At 30.8% G+C, this 24,202-nt stretch overlaps 2 protein-coding genes across 3 annotated transcripts in view; both read right to left on the reverse strand.

Annotated features, from left to right (window-relative positions):
• Positions 1 to 523: 523 nt before the first annotated feature.
• gry (trafficking protein particle complex subunit 11 gry) overlaps positions 524 to 24,202 on the reverse strand; it is an 86,467-nt gene continuing 62,788 nt past the window's right edge. For both annotated transcript variants that reach the window (XM_075303276.1, XM_075303275.1), the window contains 4 exons: positions 7,591 to 8,141; positions 6,646 to 7,518; positions 891 to 1,085; positions 524 to 826 (listed from right to left, as the gene is read on the reverse strand). In XM_075303276.1, coding sequence (XP_075159391.1) covers positions 800 to 826; positions 891 to 1,085; positions 6,646 to 7,518; positions 7,591 to 8,141 — 1,646 coding nt within the window. In that variant the 3' untranslated portion in view covers positions 524 to 799. The remainder of the gene's footprint in view (positions 827 to 890; positions 1,086 to 6,645; positions 7,519 to 7,590; positions 8,142 to 24,202) is intronic.
• On the reverse strand, positions 18,726 to 19,536 carry LOC142233368 (trypsin 3A1-like). Its single transcript, XM_075304266.1, has one exon. It carries the CDS (start codon positions 19,534 to 19,536, stop codon positions 18,766 to 18,768), a length of 771 nt encoding a protein of 256 aa, XP_075160381.1. The 3' UTR covers positions 18,726 to 18,765.

Below are 24,202 nucleotides of genomic sequence, written 5' to 3' on the forward strand. Positions count from 1 at the left end.
AATCGCGAGCTGTGTGGCATGTAGCGCCATCTTGTTGAAACCACATGTCAACCAAGTTCAGTTCTTCCATTTTTGGCAACAAAAAGTTTGTTAGCATCGAACGATAGCGATCGCCATTCACCGTAACGTTGCGTCCAACAGCATCTTTGAAAAAATACGGTCCAATGATTCCACCAGCGTACAAACCACACCAAACAGTGCATTTTTCGGGATGCATGGGCAGTTCTTGAACGGCTTCTGGTTGCTCTTCACTCCAAATGCGGCAATTTTGCTTATTTACGTAGCCATTCAACCAGAAATGAGCCTCATCGCTGAACAAAATTTGTCGATAAAAAAGCGGATTTTCTGCCAACTTTTCTAGGGCCCATTCACTGAAAATTCGACGTTGTGGCTCGTTAGTAAGTCTATTCATGATGAAATGTCAAAGCATACTGAGCATCTTTCTCTTTGACACCATGTCTGAAATCCCACGTGATCTGTCAAATACTAATGCATGAAAATCCTAACCTCAAAAGAATCACCCTTTACTTCAGAAACAAACAACATTTTATACTTTATTATTTTATAATTACATTTTCTAATAAAAAAAACACAATGTCTATAATTAATATTGTATTACGAGAAAAGAAAAAAAAATAAAATATTTTAAAATATATGTATACATACTCTCATTTCTAAATTGAGTTTTTATAAAAGTTTACACAGTATTTGTTTCTATAATATGCTCCTAAATTATGTTCCATATATTTCTATTTGGGCAATTCAAGTACAGAACATTCCCATTCTATGGGAACCCATTTCATTTCATTTGTTGCTTTAAAGGTGGCTGTATGAAAAGAGAATATTTAATTATCTTACAATGTTCGAAACATTGTTAATTTATAGCTTACCAAAACGAATACTTTTTTAAGTATTGATCGTTGTACTAATTCACCGAGTAATATATTTTGGGCTTCATCTTTTGTTGGATCCGCTTGGGTATTATAAACTAATGATAGTTCAGGTAAATTTTGCCAACCCACTTGCAATGGGTAAAGATTGTAGACGAGTTCTTTTTCACCGAAAGCGAAAATGGAAATGTCCAGCTGTAGGAAAAAAATTAAACATTGCATTGATTATATTATATGGTAAATAAAATTTAACGTATCAGAAATAAAACGTATCGTTCTTTTAAGTTTTATGAATTTCTTCGAAAATTATTAAATTTTCTTAGTTGACCTTTTATTACTTTATTCACGATTTTTTTTTCTCGGATATTTTGATACACCTTCGGTGATCATCTGCAGCTAGTTATTATTTTTTACAAAGCTATAGACTTCCTCATAAATAACTCGAAAAATTTAAACGTTTATCACAAAAAATATTTTTGTGACAAAAGTTAAAAGTTTACGAAACGTGGGTCCATCCAACCATCTTGCAGTCTATAGGGCTTTGCCCAAATAAATTTGACAAACATTCTTTTCCTCTGTTGGTTAAGCTACTCTTGTAGTTGGGAGCCACCGTGGTGCAATGGTTAGCATGCCCGCCTTGCATACACAAGGACGTGGGTGCGATTCCTGCTTCGATTGAACACCAAAAAGTTTTTCAGCGGTGGATTATCCCACCTCAGTAATGTTGGTGACATTTCTGAGGGTTTCAAAGCTTCTCTAAGTGGTTTCACTGCAATGTGGAACGCCATTCGGACTCGGCTATAAAAAGGAGGTCCCTTGTCATTGAGCTTAACATCGAATCGGGCAGCACTCATTGATAAGAGAGCAGTTCACCAATGTGGTATCACAATGGACTGAATAGTCTGAGTGAGCCTGATACTTCGGACTGCCACCTAACCTAACCTACTCTTGTAGTTTAGTAAACGAAATGGTTTTTAAGCTGAGAACAAAACAACAAATATGATTGAAGTACAAACTAACAATAACAAAAGAAAAATTGTATTTGTAGAGAAAAATTTCGTTAAAAGTTTATTTCTATAGAAAATTTTGTCAAAATTGTATTTCTATAGAAATACAATAAAAGAAAACGTAATAGTACTATGTGATTTAAAAATCAATATATAGTTCTAGAAAGTTGCGTCACAAGAAAATCTTTTTTCCTACCAACTTTTTCGTAACTAAAAATTTTCATTTGAAAAAGTCTCCAGCAAAAACTAGGTAACCACATATCATTACAATTTACATTAAGAATTCTATAGAAATAAAGTCTTGACAAAATTTTCTATAGAAATAAAATTTTGACAAAATTTTCTATAGAAATAAAATTTTGACAAATGTTTCTACAGAAATAAAATTTTGACAAATGTTGCATAGAAATAAAATTTTGATACAATTTTCAATAGAAATAAAATTTTGACAAAATTTTCTACAGAAATAAAGTTTTGACAAAATTTTCTTTAGAAATAAAATTTTGACAAATGTTTCTATAGAAAAAAATTTTGACAAATGTTTCTATAGAAATAAAATTTTCTATAGAAATACATTTCGACAAAATTTTCTATAGAAATAAAATTTTGACAAATGTTTCTACAGAAATAAAATTTTGACAAATGTTTCTATAGAAATAAAATTTTGATAAAATTTTCAATAGAAATAAAATTTTGACAAACTTTTCTATAGAAATAAAATTTTGACAAAATTTTCTATAGAAATAAAATTTTGACAAAATTTTCTATAGAAATAAAATTTTGACAAAATTTTCTGTAGAAATAAAATTTTGACAAAATTTTCTATAGAAATAAAATCTTGACAAAATTTTCTATAGAAATAAAATTTTGACAAAATTTTCTATAGAAATAAAATTTGGACAAAATTTTATATAGAAATAAAATTTTGACAAAATTTTCTATAGAAATAAAATTTTGACAAAATTTTCTATAGAAATAAAATTTTGACAAAATTTTCTATAGAAATAAAATTTTGACAAAATTTTCTATAGAAATAAAATTTTGATAAAATTTTCTATAGAAATAAAATCTTGACAAAATTTTCTATAGAAATAAAATTTTGACAAAATTTTCTATAGAAATAAAATTTTGACAAAATTTTCTGTAGAAATAAAATTTTGACAAAATTTTCTATAGAAATAAAATTTTGACAAAATTTTCTATAGAAATAAAATTTTGACAAAATTTTCTGTAGAAATAAAATTTTGACAAAATTTTCTATAGAAATAAAATCTTGACAAAATTTTCTATAGAAATAAAATTTTGACAAAATTTTCTATAGAAATAAAATTTTGACAAAATTTTCTATAGAAATAAAGTCTTGACAAAATTTTCTATAGAAATAAAATCTTGACAAAATTTTCTATAGAAATAAAATTTTGACAAAATTTTCTATAGAAATAAAATTTTGACAAAATTTTCTATAGAAATAAAATTTTGACAAAATTTTCTATAGAAATAAAATTTTGACAAAATTTTCTATAGAAATAAAATTTTGACAAAATTTTCTAAGGAAATAAAATTTTGACAAAATTTTCTGTAGAAATAAAATTTTGACAAAATTTTCTATAGAAATAAAATTTTGACAAAATTTTCTATAGAAATAAAGTCTTGACAAAATTTTCTATAGAAATAAAATTTTGACAAAATTTTCTATAGAAATAAAGTCTTGACAAAATTTTCTATAGAAATAAAATCTTGACCAAATTTTCTATAGAAATAAAATTTTGACAAAATTTTCTATAGAAATAAAATTTTGACAAAATTTTCTATAGAAATAAAATTTTGACAAAATTTTCTATAGAAATAAAATTTTGACAAAATTTTCTATAGAAATAAAATTTTGACAAAATTTTCTATAGAAATAAAATTTTGACAAAATTTTCTGTAGAAATAAAATTTTGACAAACTTTTCTATAGAAATAAAATTTTGACAAAATTTTCTATAGAAATAAAATTTTGACAAAATTTTCTATAGAAATAAAATTTTGACAAAATTTTCTGTAGAAATAAAATTTTGACAAAATTTTCTTAGAAATAAAATCTTGACAAAATTTTCTATAGAAATAAAATTTTGATAAAATTTTCTATAGAAATAAAATTTTGACAAAATTTTCTATAGAAATAAAATTTTGACAAAATTTTCTATAGAAATAAAGTCTTGACAAAATTTTCTATAGAAATAAAATCTTGACAAAATTTTCTATAGAAATAAAATTTTGACAAAATTTTCTATAGAAATTAAAATTTGACAAAATTTTCTATAGTAATAAAATGTTGACAAAATTTTCTATAGACATAAAATCTCGACAAAATGTTCTATAGAAATAAAATCTTGACAAAATTTTCTATAGAAATAAAATCTTGACAAAATTTTCTATAGAAATAAAATTTTGACAAAATTTTCTATAGAAATAAAATTTTGACAAAATTTTCTATAGAAATAAAATTTTGACAAAATTTTCTATAGAAATAAAATTTTGACAAAATTTTCTATAGAAATAAAATCTTGACAAAATTTTCTACAGAAATAAAATTTTGACAAAATTTTCTGTAGAAATAAAATTTTGAAAAAAATTTCTATAGAAATAAAATTTTGACAAAATTTTCTATAGAAATAAAATTTTGACAAAATTTTCTATAGAAATAAAATTTTGACAAGATTTTCTATAGAAATAAATAATATTCTGATAATTGGTTGATAGTTTTGCTGCAAGTAGAGGATGCTGATGAGGAATGTGGTAATTCCGAAACGTGTGTCCATCCAACCATCTTGCAGTCTATAGGGCTTTGCCCAAATAAATTTGACAAATATTCTTTTCCTCTGTTGGTTATGCTACACTTGTCAATGTATGGTTTTAAGAAATAAAATTTTGACAAAATTTTCTAAAATAAAATTTTGACAAAATTTTCTGTAGAAATAAAGTTTTGACAAAATTTTCTATAGAAATAAAATCTTGACAAAATTTTCTATAGAAATAAAATTTTGACAAAATTTTCTATAGAAATAAAGTCTTGACAAAATTTTCTATAGAAATAAAATTTTGACAAAATTTTCTATAGAAATAAAGTCTTGACAAAATTTTCTATAGAAATAAAATCTTGACAAAATTTTCTATAGAAATAAAATTTTGACAAAATTTTCTATAGAAATAAAATTTTGACAAAATTTTCTATAGAAATAAAATTTTGACAAAATTTTCTATAGAAATAAAATTTTGACAAAATTTTCTATAGAAATAAAATTTTGACAAAATTTTCTATAGAAATAAAATTTTGACAAAATTTTCTATAGGAATAAAATTTTGACAAAATTTTCTGTAGAAATAAAATTTTGACAAACTTTTCTATAGAAATAAAATTTTGACAAAATTTTCTATAGAAATAAAATTTTGACAAAATTTTCTATAGAAATAAAATTTTGACAAAATTTTCTATAGAAATAAAATTTTGACAAAATTTTCTGTAGAAATAAAATTTTGACAAAATTTTCTGTAGAAATAAAATCTTGACAAAATTTTCTCTAGAAATAAAATTTTGACAAAATTTTCTATAGAAATAAAATTTGGACAAAATTTTATATAGAAATAAAATTTTGACAAAATTTTCTATAGAAATAAAATTTTGACAAAATTTTCTATAGAAATAAAATTTTGACAAAATTTTCTATAGAAATAAAATTTTGACAAAATTTTCTATAGAAATAAAGTCTTGACAAAATTTTCTATAGAAATAAAATCTTGACAAAATTTTCTATAGAAATAAAATTTTGACAAAATTTTCTATAGAAATTAAAATTTGACAAAATTTTCTATAGTAATAAAATGTTGACAAAATTTTCTATAGACATAAAATCTCGACAAAATTTTCTATAGAAATAAAATCTTGACAAAATTTTCTATAGAAATAAAATCTTGACAAAATTTTCTATAGAAATAAAATTTTGACAAAATTTTCTATAGAAATAAAATTTTGACAAAATTTTCTATAGAAATAAAATTTTGACAAAATTTTCTATAGAAATAAAATTTTGACAAAATTTTCTATAGAAATAAAATCTTGACAAAATTTTCTACAGAAATAAAATTTTGACAAAATTTTCTGTAGAAATAAAATTTTGAAAAAAATTTCTATAGAAATAAAATTTTGACAAAATTTCCTATAGAAATAAAATTTTGACAAAATTTTCTATAGAAATAAAATTTTGACAAGATTTTCTATAGAAATAAATAATATTCTGATAATTGGTTGATAGTTTTGCTGCAAGTAGAGGATGCTGATGAGGAATGTGGTAATTCCGAAACGTGCGTCCATCCAACCATCTTGCAGTCTATAGGGCTTTGCCCAAATAAATTTGACAAACATTCTTTTCCTCTGTTGGTTATGCTACACTTGTCAATGTATGGTTTTAAGCTGAAATAAAAAAAAAAAAAAAACAACAATAAAATAAAATTTTGACAAACATTTCGAGTGGTAACCGTTATTAAAAGACAACATTGAAGCATTTATTTGTGAGATCCCGGCAGAAATGTTGCAAAGAGGAGCAGTCGCGGTCAAAATTTGTATGAAATAGTCTTCGAACAATAAATTATATGAACCGTATTATCGATTCAAATAACAACTTCATACATTTTTCTGATTGTTTTCGAAAAATTTTCCTAAAGCTCTTAAAAAATCACCCCAGTGTGACCATATCGCTAATATCATACCTGCTTATGGCCGGAGCATATAAAATTATCAGATATGCTTAAGCTTAAAGATGCTATTAGATGCAAAACTTTTGCAGTGGGATTCTTCAAAACAACTTTGAATGTAATAGGCATTTTAACAAACATCTTCTCTTCCATGGAACAATAAACATTTAGTGGCGGCTCAATTATGGGCAAGCCCATAACAACAAATCTACTTTCGTTTTCATCTTTGCTGCCACATCGACGCCATTTAATACAATAAAACCCGAACAGAATGTGATTATTGTTGGCTAACTGCTGTTGATCCGCTAATATAGAACCCTTGAGGAATCCCCTCAAATGTCCTGTAGCATTGATGGCATCAAGAGTTTTGTTATAGATTATACGTGAATTGAGTGATTGCTTGGGCGCCTGCGCCTGATTGATATTCTCATCCACACTATTATTATTGCTGTTGTTCATGGAGCCTGGGACTATGGGTATTGTCGTCTTGCCATCATCCGATATTGTGGATGAACTCATATTTGAATTTTGGCTAGACATCATAAGAGCATTCGTAGAATTGGCAGTGGTATTATTGATTATTGTCATATTTGTTGTCAGTTTTCCCATTAGACTTTTTGTCACCGATGTTGCATTGCCGGAAGTGCTTTGTGTTAATGCTGAATCGTTTTGTTGCTGGTGTTTGCGGGAATTCCTCAGGCGACTAAAAATGGTTGGTTGTTGTGTATCACTCGTTTTATTACGTTCGTAATCTTTAGCGGACAACCACTCATCTGAGGTGTCATTGGTGCGCAATACTATAACATCTTCCAATTTCTCACCACATTTGTAGGTATTGGTGAATTTTTTCCGTTTAAAGCTATAAGGGGATTGCACTAAATTATGATCCTGAAGAAGTGAAAAGATTACGACACGACGATTAACAAACGATACAAAAAACAAGAAGGAAGACCAACTTACACATATAAAAAAGGTTTCTAATATATCCAAATCAACATTGGTTTGCACCTCAACACCTGCACGAAACAGGAAATTTTCTCCACGATAAATTTTTGTTAATGGTTTACGGTTTAATGTGTAAAAACGGCCTTGGAATTTAAATTCCGGCTCACACTTAACACTAAGTGTTGTGTCCTGGGTTTTACGTAAACTATTCTCGTCGATGAATTCCAATTGGACTGGTGCTATCAGTGGCGGTATTTGTTGCGTTGCTATCGACTGTATAGCATTGCTAGAGGCTAACGATTTCATTGCAGCCGGAGTACCCTCTGGCGATATATCTGTACTATTGGGCGTTGTTGCATCATTGACAATTATGGCCGTAGTTACTTTCGGTTTGAGAACATCTGTGGTGTAGAATAGCTTCTGCTGTAGTGTTATCGTAGTCTCTGCGAGACTGAGAATATAAAATGACACCGTATTTGAACTTTGCATTGCCAGTTCTCCTATGTCCATGTGAATGACTGAATGAAGTTTTTGCTTGTTCGGTGAAACGTCTGTGGTAAGGAATACTGCAAAGAAAAAAAATGCACAATTTAGTGAATAGACATTATAATTTAGAAATGTCGATATTTCGCCTTATTCTAAAACGAAAATTAAAAATTCTATCCAAAATTTATGGCAATTTTGTAACCCAAAAAAGAAAGTAAGATGGACCCCTAGAATCTTTGGTTTATTGTGTTTATATCACTTTCTGACTCTGCTTACAATCAAAAAAGTGAACCCTCTATTTCTAATGCCAATTTAACTCTTTTTTAGTTCATTGAATTATCATGTTTGGAGAATGTTTCTTTTACTATTTTTTGCATACGTTAGTTTAATGAACTATAAAACGGGAACAAATTATACACAAATGATTTACTAAATTCGTACTTCTCACATATTAATACTTCATTATTTCTTTAAATGTATAAATTTTACTACAAATGCGCCCATCTTGAACTTCGTATGGCACTAAAGACATTCTTGTAATTTTAAACTCCAATGTTTTCCTTCAAACTACAAAATTTTATTTAACAAGTGAAAACAAGTATATACGGCCGTAAGTTCGGCCAGGCCGAAGCTTATGTACCCTCCACCATGGATTGCGTAGAAACTTCTACTGAAGCCGATGGCAAGGTATCTTAAAACTTCCTAACACCGTAATATATACCACATAGTCCATACGTGGGATATATTAAACTAAAAAATACCGATTAAATACGTATATAATTAAGTTTAAAGTTTCTTTAGAAATAAAATTTTGACAAAATAAAATTTTGACAACATTTTCTATAGAAGTAAAATTTTGACAAAATTTTCTATAGAAATAAAATTTGGAAAAAAATTTCTATAGAAATAAAATTTTGACAAAATTTTCTATAGAAATAAGATTTTGACAATGTTTTCTATAAAAATAAAATTTTGGTAGATTATTTTTGGCTCGAGTGGCAACCATGATTATGAACCGATAAGGACCAATTTTTGTGTGATTGGGGATCGGCTATATATAACTATAGACCGATATGGACCAATTTTGGTATTGTTATTAGCGGCCTTATACTAACACCACGTTGCAAATTCCAACCGGATCGGATGAATTTTGCTCCTCCAAGAGGCTCCGGAGATCAAATCTGGGGAACGGTTTATATGAGGGCTATATATAATTATGGACCGATATGGACCAATTCTTGCGTGTTTGTTAGAGACCACATTCTAACACCATGTTCCAAATTTCAACCGGATCGGATGAATTTTGCTCCTCTAAGAGGCTCCGTAGGTCAAATCTGGGGATCGGCTTATATGGGGGCTATATATATTTATGGGTCGATGTGGACCAATTTTTGCATGGTCATTAGAGAACATATACCAACACCATGTACCAAATTTCAGCCGGATCGGATGAATTTTGCTTCTCTTAGAGCAATCGCAAGCCAAATTTGGGGGTCCGTTTATATGGGGCCTATACGTAAAAGTAGACCGATATGGACCAATTTTTGCATGGTTGTTAGAGACCATATACTAACACCATGTACCAAATTTGAGCCGGATCGGATGAAATTTGCTTCTCTTAGAGCAATCGCAAGCCAAATTTGGGGGTCCGTTTATATGGGGGCTATACGTAAAAGTGGACCGATATGGACCAATTTTTGCATGGTTAGAGACCATATACTAACACCATGTACCAAATTTCAGCCGGGTCGGATGAAATTTGCTTCTTTTAGAGCAATCGCAAGGTCCGTTTATATGGGGGCTACACCCAGAAAAAAGTGACCCCTTCTTTAAGTTAAAATGAACTCATTGTGAAGAAAGTTGAACTTCGTATAGCGCCAAAGACATTTTTATTTGTTTGAACGATGTGATTTTCGTAGAAATTAGGAATAATGCATTCCATATATTAGTTAACATTTTCCTATATTTATATACCACTATACTACAGAATGAAACAATTTAACTAATTTGAATTCATATATGGAATGATTTTATTGAAATTTTTTCATTCATTTCGACAAATCTTACACATTTGTGGTAAAACTTTTACTTCATAATTAGAACTGCTTATCTTCGTTTTTAAATACAATTTTATTTATTTCTATAAGCAATTTTATCTTCAATAAAAGACATGTTTTATTAATATATTGAATATATTTATTAAGAATCGACAGCATCGAATCTCTTTGAAATATTAGTTTATTATTCCACTATTTCCAATTTCCGTGTGATATTATCAACTGTAAAACGCACTTTTTCTTCTTCTTGTACTTTTCACTTTTAATAAGTTGCTGCCTAACGATTTTGTCCTCCTTTTACAATTTCAATACCTACAAATATAAAAAATCATAAAACATTTTTGCTGCAAAAGGTTAGCGTCACTGAATATTACCTGATAATTGAAGATTCCAAAATGAAGACAAATGAAAGGGTTGTTATTCTGCTGGTGTTTTCTTTCTTTATACACTATCACGAACATTGATAGATTTATTAAAAAAAAAACGAAAATAACAAATATTTTATATATTTTATTTCTTATTTATTATATTATTTTACCATATTATTTTTTAACAATCTCTCCGCATACCAAAACAACGCGATTCCAACTAAAAAAACAACCGACGCGCAAATATATCGATTACACCCACGCGCAAACACATCGATTACGATGACAGGTATCGATTACAGGTAGACAATAGAAATGTAGGAAAATTTCCTATATTCTAACAAGTGTGTTTAAGTTTTGAAAGGATTGCATACTTCTTAGTACGAATGAACTAAAATATTTTTCTATGCCAAGTGTTGTTCGTATGTATGAAAAACTTTCTATTATAAAGGAAGTCGCAATTATCATTTTATAAGAAATTTTACTAATTTTTAAGAAACTTGGATTTAGTTCGGTTTTTGTTTATTTTTACGAATGCTTTGTTATCGGTGAATAAAATGTTCTTTTTCAGTAGTAAATTCTTATACCCAGCGAAGAAAATAGTATGAGTAAAATTCCATGCCTTATTCTAGTTAATGAACTAATCCTAACTGCTTACAGTTTAGGATTTTTTTACTGAAACGAGTAAATTTTATTATTTTTCACAAAAATTTACCTTAATGGAAATAAAATGGATAAACTATATTGATGAAAATTTTTTCCTTTAGTTTCGAAGGCACTTTTTTCTGGGTGTATACGTAAAAGTGGACCGATATGGCCCATTTGCAATACCATCCGACCATCATCTTTTGTATGATGATAGATGGTATCTGAGAGCTCCGACCTACATCAATAACAACTACTTGTGCCAAGTTTCAAGTCGATAGCTTGTTTCGTTCGGAAGTTAGCGTGATTTCAACAGGCGGATGGACGGACATGCTCAGATCGACTCAGAATTTCACCACGACCCAGAATATATACTTTATGGGGTCTTAGAGCAATATTTCGATGTGTTACAAACGGAATGACAAAGTTAATATACCCCCATCCTATGGTGGAGGGTATAAAAACTAATTATGCCTAACAACTTCTCTTGAATTTGTTGACAAATATTGCCGTGATGTCTGCGTCTATAATACTGTTTTGGTGAAAAATTTCTCAAAAATAATCTAAATTTTCTAAAATTAACCAAAATTTTTTTCCTGGTGGGTTCAGTGTTTTTTCAGTTACAGTTGTTAAAAAATGTTGACCTAATATGAAAGTTTTTGTTATCTACATTTTAGGTCATGCAAATTAATCAATATTAAGGGAAATTCCTTTAAAATAAAGGAATCTTTCACATTTTTATACCCTGCTCCACACTGTGGAACAGGGTATTATAAGTTAGTGCATATGTTTGCAACACCCAGAAGGAGACGAGATAGACACATGGTGTCTTTGGCAAAAATGCTCAGGGTGGGCTCCTGAGTCGATATAGCCATGTCCGTCTGTCCGTGAACACATTTTTGTAATCAAAGTCTAGGTCGCAGTTTTAGTCCAATCGACTTCAAATTTGGCACAAGTATGTGTTTTGGCTCAGAATAGATCCCTATTGATTTTGGAAGAAATCGGTTCAGACTTAGATATAGCTCCCATATATATATTTCGCCCGATATGGACTTATATGGCCCCAGAAGCCAGAGTTTTACCCTAATTTGCTTAAAATTTTGCACAAGAAGAACAATTAGTACTATAGTCAAGTGTGCTAAATTTTATTGAAATCGGTTCAGATTTAGATATAGCTCCCATATATATCTTTCGCCCGATATGGACTAATACGGTCCCAGAAACCAGAGTTTTAGCCCAATTTTATTGAAATTTTGCACAGGGAGTAGAATTAGCATTGTAGCTATGCGTGCCAAATTTGGTTGAAATCGGTTCAGATTTAGATATAGCTCCCATATATAGCTTTCGCCCGATTTACACTCATATGACCACAGAGGCCAATCTTTTGCTCCGATTTAGTTGAAATTTTGCACAGGGAGTAGAATTAGCATTGTAGCTATGCGTGCCAAATTTGGTTGAAATCGGTTCAGATTTAGATATAGCTCCCATATATATGTTTTCTGATTTCGACAAAAATGGTCAAAATACCAACATTTTCCTTGTAAAATCGCCATTGCTTAGTCGAAAAGTTGTAAAAATGACTCTAATTTTCCTAAACTTCTAATACATATATATCGAGCGATAAATCATAAGTAAAATTTTTTGAAGTTTCCTTTAAATTGCTTCAGATTTAAACGTTTCCCATATTTTTTTACTAACATTGTGTTCCACCCTAATGCATTAGCCGACTTAAATTTTGAGTCTATAGATTTTGTAGAAGTCTATCAAATTCTGTCCAGATCGAGTGATATTTAAATGTATGTATTTGGGACAAACCTTTATATATAGCCCCCAACACATTTGACGGATGTGATATGGTATCGAAAATTTAGATCTACAAAGTGGTGCAGGGTATAATATAGTCGGCCCGCCCGACTTTAGACTTTCTTACTTGTTTCCTTTGAATTTGGGACACGAATCTTTGAAATTTGAAAAACATTTTTACTTAAAGACATAATCTTTAAATTAACTGAGATATTGAACAACTTTAACCTATATTCATACTAGGGTTCTATTCTGAGCCAAAACACATACTTGTGTCAAATTTGAAGTCGATTGGTCTAAAACTGCGACCTAGACTTTGATCACAAAAATTGGTTCACAAACTGACGGACGGACATGGCTAGATCGACTCAGGGGTCGACCTTGAGCATTATCGCCAAAGACACAATGTCCCCTTCTGGGTGTGGCAAACATATGCACTAACTTATAATACTCTGTTCCACGGTGTGGCGAAGGTTATAATTAAATGGCACAATCTAAAGGCAAAATAACTATCAATAAATAAATAGTAATACAATAAAAAAATTGGTAGTCTCAATAAAAAAATTAATTGAGTTTTGTGACTAAAATCAAATAAATGTTTAAGTTAATCAATTAAATAATTAATTGAAGGTTCTGAAGAAATTAATTAAATTTTTAATCAAGTATATTTTTATACCCTCCACCAAAGGATGGGGGGTATATTAACTTTGTCATTCCGTTTGTAACACATCGAAATATTGCTCTAAGACCCCATAAAGTATATAACATATATTCTGGGTCGTGGTGAAATTCTGAGTCGATCTAAGCTTGCTTGCTTGCTTGACATGCTTAGCTTCTGAACGAAACAAGCTATCGACTTGAAACTTGGCACAATTAGTTGTTATTGATGTAGGTCGGATGGTATTGCAAATGGGCCAATGCTCAGATTTGGCTTGGGGAGCTTCTTGGAGGAGCAAAATCCATCCGATCCGGTTGAAATTTGGTACATGGTGTTAGCATATGGTCTTTAACAACCATGCAAAAATTGGTCCACATCGGTCCATAATTATATATAACCCCCATTTAAACCGATCCCCAGATTTGACCTCCGGAGATCTTGGAGGAGCATAATTCATCCGATCTGGTTGAAATTTGGTACGTGGTGAAATTTGGTACATTGCGCTAGTATATCTAATAATCATGCCAAAATTGGTCCATATCGATCTATAGTTATATATAGCCGATCCCCAAAAATAGTCTACCAAAATTTTATTTCTATAGGAAATTTTGTCAAAATTTTATTACTATACAAAATTTTGTCAAGATTTGATTTCTATAGAAGATTTTGTCAAAATTTTATTTCTTAATTAAAGAACAAAACCAACAATAACAAAACAAACCGAATGAGAAAAAAAGAGGAAGCACGCTCAAAATAAACCCAGCCAACTGCACTCAAATCGATGATTTGACAGTGGCATAGGAAAAGAGATATGTTTGTACGAAATAATTTCGGCTATTATGCAAAACCTTTTTTCGGAAGGTTCAAGTGTGGTTCATTGTTGGGTTTAATGAACTGCCTGAATTTATTCTTATAATTGGTTGATAGTTTTGCTGCAAGTAGAGGATGCTGATGAGGAATGTGGTAATTCCGAAACGTGCGTCCATCCAACCATCTTGCAGTCTATAGGGCTTTGCCCAAATAAATTTGACAAACATTCTTTTCCTCTGTTGGTTAAGCTACACTTGTAGTTTAGTCAATGCATGGTTTTAAGCTGAAATCAAAAAACAACAACAATGCTTAAAGAACAAAACCAACAATAACAAAACAAACTTTCTTTCTATAGAAAATTTTGTCAAAATTTTATTTCTATAGAAAATTTTCTCTAAATTTTATTTCTATAGAAAATTTTGTCAAAATTTTATTTCTATGGAAAATTTTGTCACACTGAATTATATACGTATTTAATCGGCTTTTTTTTTGTTTAATTCACGCAAAGAAAAAAAAAAAACGTTTGAAAAAAGTGTACCGAAAATGTTTTTCTTTTGTTAGAGTTTTTTGAATTGCTTCAAAAATTTTAAACTTTTATCACCAAAAAAATTCGTTTGTTACAAAATTTTTATTTTTTCAATAAAAAAAATATTTTTGAACAAACAACACAGTTCATTTCGTTTATATCAAGCACTGTTCTTTTCTGACTTTAAGTCTTTAATAAGACACCTTTTACAGTTCATAGTAAAAATTTAATATAGTAGTATGTAATCTTGAACCTTTTTTTGGAAATCTTCCGAAAATATCTGGAATATATGTAAAAAAATAAAAAAAAACTTTTTGGTATTCGGTCGAAGCAGGGATCGAACCCACGACCCTTGGCATGCAAGGCAAACGTGGCTACCACTGCTCCACGGTGCCCAACTAAATGTATGTTTCTGTTAAATAAAGTTTGTTTAACCGGCTCGTGGGCACCGCAAGCTATGCTATATAAATATAACTTATATGTATAATTTTCTATTGATGACAATAACAGCTAGCTTAGTGGATAGTGTGTTGGCTTACAAATTGCATGGTCCGCGGTTCGATTCTCCGTCCAGGAGAAAGGTAAAATTTAAAAAAAATTATAAAATCGAATAAATTCTTCTACATTGTTTGTATTGCAGAAAAACGTTCTGAGAACTAAAAACCATCGTGGAAGTGAGAAAAGTGTGAGGCAAAATGCAATTAGCCAGAAAAGATTGTTTTTTTTTTTTGTTTTTTGAGTTAGTCTTTAGATATTGTTTTTACATCCTGGAAAAGAATAAACGTTTACCAAAAAAGGTATATACTTTTCTTCCAAATGAGAATCGAAAGAAATTTTTTTTGCGTGTATATACCCCGTGTATGGACTAACTTATAATTGAGGAGTCGGTATGAAGGAGTTTTAAGATACGCAACCCAAGTAATTCGATTGCGGTTGATAGTCTTTAGTACAAGTTTCTATGCAATCCATGGTGGAGGGTACATAAGATTCGGCCTGGCCGAACTTACGGCCGTATATACTTCTTAATATCTAATTCTGTGATTGAAGCAATTTCGTTAAAAACAATAATTGGTAGGCTTGAATCGTTTACCAGCTAGCATCAAAATAATTTGGCTGTGTTAACAAACCTTTTAGAAGTATCTAGGTTATACACATTGCTGTTACAACAAATTTATGAATGATACGAGGGTTGCCTTTTATATTCCGGGTTTAGAGAAAAAAAAACAAATATTGATAATCTAAAATTATATTTCGTTTTTTTAGTTTTTTTTTTTTCAAAGTATTTACCCCCATTAATATTTATACACTTTTGAAGCAATTGTCGAGCAATCTCCAAAACATGAATTTTGAAAGATTCAATTGATTTTTCAGTTGCCGAAAAACGTTGACGGTAATAAAAAGAAGTCATTCGGTGCCACGTCAAGACTATACGGTGGATGACACATCAAGTCGATGGTTTGCAGTTGTTTGGGCCGATGTGCGGGAGCTACACGCAAAAAAAATAATTCTTTCCTCCCAAACGAAATTTTAGACAAACAAAGTTCGTTTCTCATTTGCTTTTCGCTGTAAGGAAGTGTATTTGGAAGAAAAGTATATACTTTTTGTGATAAACGTTTATTCTTTTCCAGGATGTAAAAACAATTTCATAAAGACTAGCTCAAAAAAAAACATTATTTTCTTGCTAATTGCATTGTCCCTCACATATTTCTCACATCCACGAGGATTTTTAGTTCTTAACACCTTTTCCTGTAATAGCAACAATGTAGAAGAAATTATACGATTTTATAAATTTTTAAATTTTTTTTTACCTTTCGCCTGGACGGAGAATCGAACCGCGGACCATGCACATTGTAAGCCAACACACTAACCACTGAGCTATGTACCTGTTATGGTCATCAATAGATAAATATCCATATAAGTTATATTTATATAGCATAGCTTGCGGCGCCCACGAACCGAATAAACAAAGTTTATTTACCGGAAAAAACATTTAGTTTGGCACCGTGGAGCAGTGGTAGCTACGTCCGACTCTCATGCCAAGGGTCGTGGGTTCGATCCCTGCTTCGGCCAAAGTTTTTTTTTGCTTTTGTTTTTTTAACATATATTCCAGATATATTCGGAAGATTCCGAAAAAATGTTCAACATTACATTGTACTATATTAAATTTTGAACTGTAAAATGTGTCTTATTAAAGACCTAAAGTCAGAAAAGAACAGTGTTTGATATAAACGAAATGGACTGTGTTGTTATTTCAAAAATAACTTTTTTTTATTGAAAAAATAAAAATTTTGTAACAAACGAATTTTTTGGTGATAAAAGTTTAAAATTTTCGAAGCAATTCAAAAAACTCTAACAAAAGAAAAACGTTTTCGGTACACGTTTTCCAAACGTTTTTTTTCTTTGCGTGTAGCATTTTCGTGGTGAAAAGTGAACCACCTTCGCTTGCCCACTCCCGAAATAAAAAAGGCAATCTAGTTTATGCTTATAGAAATTGATTTTAGATAAACACTTATTTGGGTTATGCTCGGGTTTCGCGTTGAATCAATGTATTGAATGGTTTTCCATCCATATTTTGACATAAAAGTTTGATCAAAAACTTAACATTTTGACCAATGTTACAAAAATGAGGTTAATTTTTTTTACTAAACTGTATTACAAACGCAGATGTCACAAATATAAATAAATATTTTTCGACAAATTCAAGAAAATTTAGTAGACATCATTTTTTTTCACTTCTTAAATAAAATTTTTTAGGTTGAAGGAAAAACTTCCAAAATTGCAAAAATGTCTATTGTGCCATACTAAGTTCAAGATGGACCCAATATCGGTAAATTTAACAAATTTTAAGAAATTCTGAACTATTTTGTGAGAGACATGAATTTAGTAAATCTTTATACTTCATATGCGTGCAATTTATTCCTCCTTTCACTTTTTTTTTTGAGTGTATACTTGCAAAATTTTTGCTAGAATTTTCATAAAATATTGGTAGATTATTTCTTACTCGAGTGGCAACCGTGGTCTGAAGTCGAAGTCGTGAAAATTTTGCTCAATTCCGACTACGGCTAAAACAAAAATTTAAAAACGCTTTAACATATATTTTGTAACTAAACAAATTATTACGCAAATTAGATTTCATTGAGTTCTTCAATCTATCAATGAACGGAATTGCGTTACAACTTCCAATGATGGAGATTATTCTATGTTTTCTATAAGGTTAGACTACACACAAAAAAAAAATTCACGAAAATTTTTCCAATTAAAATTTTAATTGAGTTTTAAAAAATATTCAATTAAAAATTTAATTGATTCAAGAAATTTTTTTATTGAAACAAAAATCAATCACAAAAATAATAGTACCAATTAATTTTTTAATTGGATCAATTAACTTTTTAATTGACCTTCAATTAATTTTTTAATTAATACTATCATTTCTGTGATTGAAGACATTTCAATTAAAAATTAATTGGATCAATTAATTTCGCGATTGAATCAGAAAACAATTTTTTGTGTGTAGAAGATGGGCTGAATCGATCCATTTTAATGTCAATTTCGGTTTGACTAAAATTTGGATCGTAGATTTATTTTGAGACCAAAAAATTTAATTATCAGTAATTTTTTTATAACAACATATTTATATACATATAAAATGTCTTTATTTTAAAGAAATGTGTCCTAAAATTTAAGTTGCAATCTTTTTCATATTAGCTCAATATTTTTTTCGTATGGCTACATCGAGTTATAATTATTTACTGATATCAAGTACGAATACAATAAAAATTCATACGACAAAACAAAAGTTCAAGAACTTATGTGAGTAAAAATATTTATTTTTCATATTCAATAACAATGTTGAGAGATTACATTTCTCAGCCAAGGTCTAGCCATTTTAATATTTACATACACACCAGGTGAATTGAAACGAGCACATTCACCTCGACGTCCCCATGACACAATACCCACGATTTGGTTGTCTATGACAGCAGGACCACCGGAATCACCTAGACAAGCATCTTTTAGGCCCGGTATAAAAGCGCAGAACATTGTTTTGGTAATATTACGGTAATCCCTATAGAACTTTTTGCACATTTCCTGGGATATGACTTTAAGGTATACTGACCTTAAATGGTTTGAGACATCACCATTTTCTTGCGTTAAACCCCATCCCGAGACTCGTACAAAATCCCCATTTTGTGGTGAATAATTTGATAATTGAATTGTGTGTATGTTCCAACCATGAAGACGGTGTTTTAGCTTTAGTATGGCCCAATCATGATCTATAGTTTTCACATTAAATTGGGGAGAAAGTATAATACTTTTCACGGATATCTTATTACGTTGATCGTGTAGAAGGGTCACTCCGCCTTGCACTATTAAATCTTTCGGTTTACTCTTGTACACACAGTGGGCCGCAGTAAGAACGCATTTTGGTGTTACCAGAGATCCGCCACAATGAAAACTTCCATTTCTTCGTATATTCACAATATAAGGAATGTTTTCTTCCTGGATCTTTGTACCGCCAACAATTCGTGGAGACCTTCTTAAGCCTGCTGAAAGCGTAATGGCAAAATATAATGTCAATGTAACGATTAATAAATATCGTATGATCATTGCTGAACTGTTGGAGGAACTGTTTTTGTTCTCATGGCTAATGATAGAATTTATAGACACTTGGAAAATATGTTGGCATTAGTAAGCATAAGCAACCGATACTCAATGACCTTTAAACATATATCATATGTTTTAGAGGTCGTTTATAAAGGGTGATTCTTTTGAGGTTAGGATTTTCATGCATTAGTATTTGACAGATCACGTGGGATTTCAGACATGGTGTCAAAGAGAAAGATGCTCAGTATGCTTTGACATTTCATCATGAATAGACTTACTAACGAGCAACGCTTGCAAATCATTGAATTTTATTACCAAAATCAGTGGCAGAAAATCCGCTTTTTTATCGACAAATTTTGTTCAGCGATGAGGCTCATTTCTGGTTGAATGGCTACGTAAATAAGCAAAATTGCCGCATTTGGAGTGAAGAGCAACCAGAAGCCGTTCAAGAACTGCCCATGCATCCCGAAAAATGCACTGTTTGGTGTGGTTTGTACGCTGGTGGAATCATTGGACCGTATTTTTTCAAAGATGCTGTTGGACGCAACGTTACGGTGAATGGCGATCGCTATCGTTCGATGCTAACAAACTTTTTGTTGCCAAAAATGGAAGAACTGAACTTGGTTGACATGTGGTTTCAACAAGATGGCGCTACATGCCACACAGCTCGCGATTCTATGGCCATTTTGAGGGAAAACTTCGGAGAACAATTCATCTCAAGAAATGGACCGGTAAGTTGGCCACCAAGATCATGCGATTTGACGCCTTTAGACTATTTTTTGTGGGGCTACGTCAAGTCTAAAGTCTACAGAAATAAGCCAGCAACTATTCCAGCTTTGGAAGACAACATTTCCGAAGAAATTCGGGCTATTCCGGCCGAAATGCTCGAAAAAGTTGCCCAAAATTGGACTTTCCGAATGGACAACCTAAGACGCAGCCGCGGTCAACATTTAAATGAAATTATCTTCAAAAAGTAAATGTCATGGACCAATCTAACGTTTCAAATAAAGAACCGATGAGATTTTGCAAATTTTATGCGTTTTTTTTTTTAAAAAAGTTATCAAGCTCTTAACAAATCACCCTTTAGAACTACAAAGTAAGCAAGATCAAAGTTGCTAGAATTGCACCGGATCGACATAGTCATATATACATGTCGTCATTCATACACACAAAAAAATTTTTTTCTGATTCAATCACCAAATTAATTGATCCAATTAATTTTTTAATTGAAATGTCTTCAATCACGAAAATGATAGTATCAATCACAGTTTTAATTGGGCATAGAAAAAATTCTTGATTAACATATTAATTGACTTTTTCAGCAAATTTCAATTAATTTTTTAATTGATTCAATTAAAAATTTAATTGATGTTGATTGCAAAACTCAATTAATTTATTAATTAAAAAAGGTAACTATTTTTAATTACTTTCTGAATTGGCTTAGAGTTTTTATTTGGATTAACAAATGATTGTTTGAAATACATTTTTAATTAAAAATTAAAAAAAAAAATCAGCGCTTTTTTAACCGAATTAGTCTTCCGAACTTGATTAAAAAGTTAATTGTATAAATTAATTTTTTAATTAAAAATTTTCAATCATTGACTTAATTAACTTAATGTTTCTAAAGGGTGATTCTTTTGAGGTTAGGATTTTCATGCATTAGTATTTGACAGATCACGTGGGATTTCAGACATGGTGTCAAAGAGAAAGATGCTCAGTATGCTTTGACATTTCATCATGAATAGACTTACTAACGAGCCACAACGTCGAATTTTCAGTGAATGGGCCCTAGAAAAGTTGGCAGAAAATCCGCTTTTTTATCGACAAATTTTGTTCAGCGATGAGGCTCATTTCTGGTTGAATGGCTACGTAAATAAGCAAAATTGCCGCATTTGGAGTGAAGAGCAACCAGAAGCCGTTCAAGAACTGCCCATGCATCCCCAAAAATGCACTGTTTGGTGTGGTTTGTACGCTGGTGGAATCATTGGACCGTATTTTTTCAAAGATGCTGTTGGACGCAACGTTACGGTGAATGGCGATCGCTATCGTTCGATGCTAACAAACTTTTTGTTGCCAAAAATGGAAGAACTGAACTTGGTTGACATGTGCCACACATGCCACACAGCTCGCGATTCTATGGCCATTTTGAGGGAAAACTTCGGAGAACAATTCATCTCAAGAAATGGACCGGTAAGTTGGCCACCAAGATCATGCGATTTGACGCCTTTAGACTATTTTTTGTGGGGCTACGTCAAGTCTAAAGTCTACAGAAATAAGCCAGCAACTATTCCAGCTTTGGAAGACAACATTTCCGAAGAAATTCGGGCTATTCCGGCCGAAATGCTCGAAAAAGTTGCCCAAAATTGGACTTTCCGAATGGACCACCTAAGACGCAGCCGCGGTCAACATTTAAATGAAATTATCTTCAAAAAGTAAATGTCATGGACCAATCTAACGTTTCAAATAAAGAACCGATGAGATTTTGCAAATTTTATGCGTTTTTTTTAAAAAAAAAGTTATCAAGCTCTTAACAAATCACCCTTTATCATGATTAAAAAGTTAATTGTATCAATTAATTGAAAAAATTTTCAACTTCAATTAACTTTTTAATTGGAAATTTTTTGGTGATATTTTTTTCTGTGCAGATAGCATTTTTGGGCATGTTTATCTCGGTCATTTAATGCTTATTTAGATAATGTAGTGTTGTGGAAAAAAAGAGTTTTCTTAGTTTCTCTTAAGGATTTTGGTATTGATTTCGAGCCAAAGATGTGCCTTAAAATAAATACATTTTTTAGAGACCTACACAGAAAAAAATATCACCAAATTATTTCCAATTAAAGAGTTAATTGAAGTTGAAAATATTTCCAAATAATAAATTAATTGATACAATTAACTTTTTAATCAAGATAGAAACATTAACTTAATTATGTCAATGGTTGAAAATTTTACAATTTTTAATTAAAAAATGAACTGATACAAGTAACTTTTTAATCAAATTCGGAAGACTAAGTCAGTTAAAGTGGTGACCATTTTTTAAATTTTTAACTAAAAATGTATTTCACACAATCAATTGTTAATCAAACTAAAAACTCTAAGCCAATTCAGAAAGTAGTTGGAAATAGTTACCTTTTTAATAAAAAAATTGAGTTTTGCAATTAACATTAATTAAATTTTTAATTGAATCAATTAAAAAACAAGTATATACGACCGTAAGTTCGGCCAGGCCGAATCTTATGTACCCTCCACCATAGATTGCGTAGAAACTTCTACGAAAGACTGTCATCCACAATGGAATTACTTGGGTTGTGTTATCTTAAAACTTCTTAACCCTTCGTTGCATGATTTAATTTTAGCAAGGATAAAAATTATTTAGTATGTTAGAATTGTTGTATATGGAGTTATGATACCGTAAACCAATTTTCGTTCGATTCTGTTCACTGAAGCAAAAGTTACGTAACATTGCATATATGCAATTTCATGCAGATAATCAATTTCTTTAGTCCACGTTGTTATCTCTATATATCACAGGTAGAGGAGAAAAGTGATGAGATAAAAAATGTTTTAAGTGAAAAATTTTATTGCTGGATGGGGAAAATGGAACATTTTTACTAAAAAAAAAATTTCTCGCCAAACATAAAATGTTTGCCAAAATCAGATAGCATGGTTGCGTCAAACATGTTACATGTTCCCCATCGAAAACTAACATTTTACTTCTGAAACATGTTTGAGGTGATCATATTCCTTCTTGGGGTGCAATATTAAAAGTCAAACTCTTGGGATTCTAAATAATTTCTGCCTTTTTTGATGCACAGAATTCCCCAGTTTTGCATTTAACACAAAGGGATGTGAACATGGAGAACACAATCCCATAGATGCGAGACCGTTTGCCGTTTACCATTGCACTGTTCCACGTAGAACAGTGCAATGGTCGGAGGGGCGACGAAACTTCAAACATAGGGAGTGACCCAAACAAGAAAAAGACTGGAGAAGTAGCATGCTTAAAGAAAAGAGGAACAGAAACGTCATAGCAATCATTACCTGATACCTAGAGTTGGAACCACATCTGTGCCGAGTAAGACCAGCGGATACTTGTGTACAGGGATCCGGAGCGGTCCATTTTTTTCGCTCCGCTCCGCTCCCGCTCCCGCTCCGGAGAAAAAAAAAACCGCTCCGCTCCTCGCTCCGCTCCGAGAAAAAAAGAATCGCTCCGCTCCGCTCCACGCTCCGCTCCGCTCCTCTTCGAGAAAATTATAGTACAAACATTGTATTATTTGTTCAATTGAGTTTTATTTTATTTAGAAAAATCGGGCGGTACATATATGGGAGCTATAGCTAAATCTGAACCGATTTCGATGATTTTTTGCACATATAGTTAGTGCTATAGAAGATTACATTTCACCAACTTTGAGTAAGATCGGTTGATAAATAAGGGTTTTATGACCTAATTTGCAAAATCGGGCGATACATATATATGGGACCTATATCTAAATCTGAACCGATTTCGATGAAATTTTCAGACTTAAAGGGTGATACAGAAGATTATTTTGTGCTAAATTTGACGACGATCGGTTAGTAAAAAAAGTGCAACGTGACCCCATTTGTCGAAATCGGGCAATACATATATACGGGAGCTATATCTAAATTTGATCCGATTTCTTCCAAATTCAAT

Source organism: Haematobia irritans, chromosome 4 (assembly GCF_050003625.1).
Source record: "Haematobia irritans isolate KBUSLIRL chromosome 4, ASM5000362v1, whole genome shotgun sequence".
Lineage (NCBI taxonomy): Eukaryota > Metazoa > Arthropoda > Insecta > Diptera > Muscidae > Haematobia > Haematobia irritans.

Excerpts from the sequence above, each read along its gene's own strand:
- LOC142233368 (XM_075304266.1), bottom strand. The coding sequence starts at position 19,536 with ATGATCATACGATATTTATTAATCGTTACATTGACATTATATTTTGCC.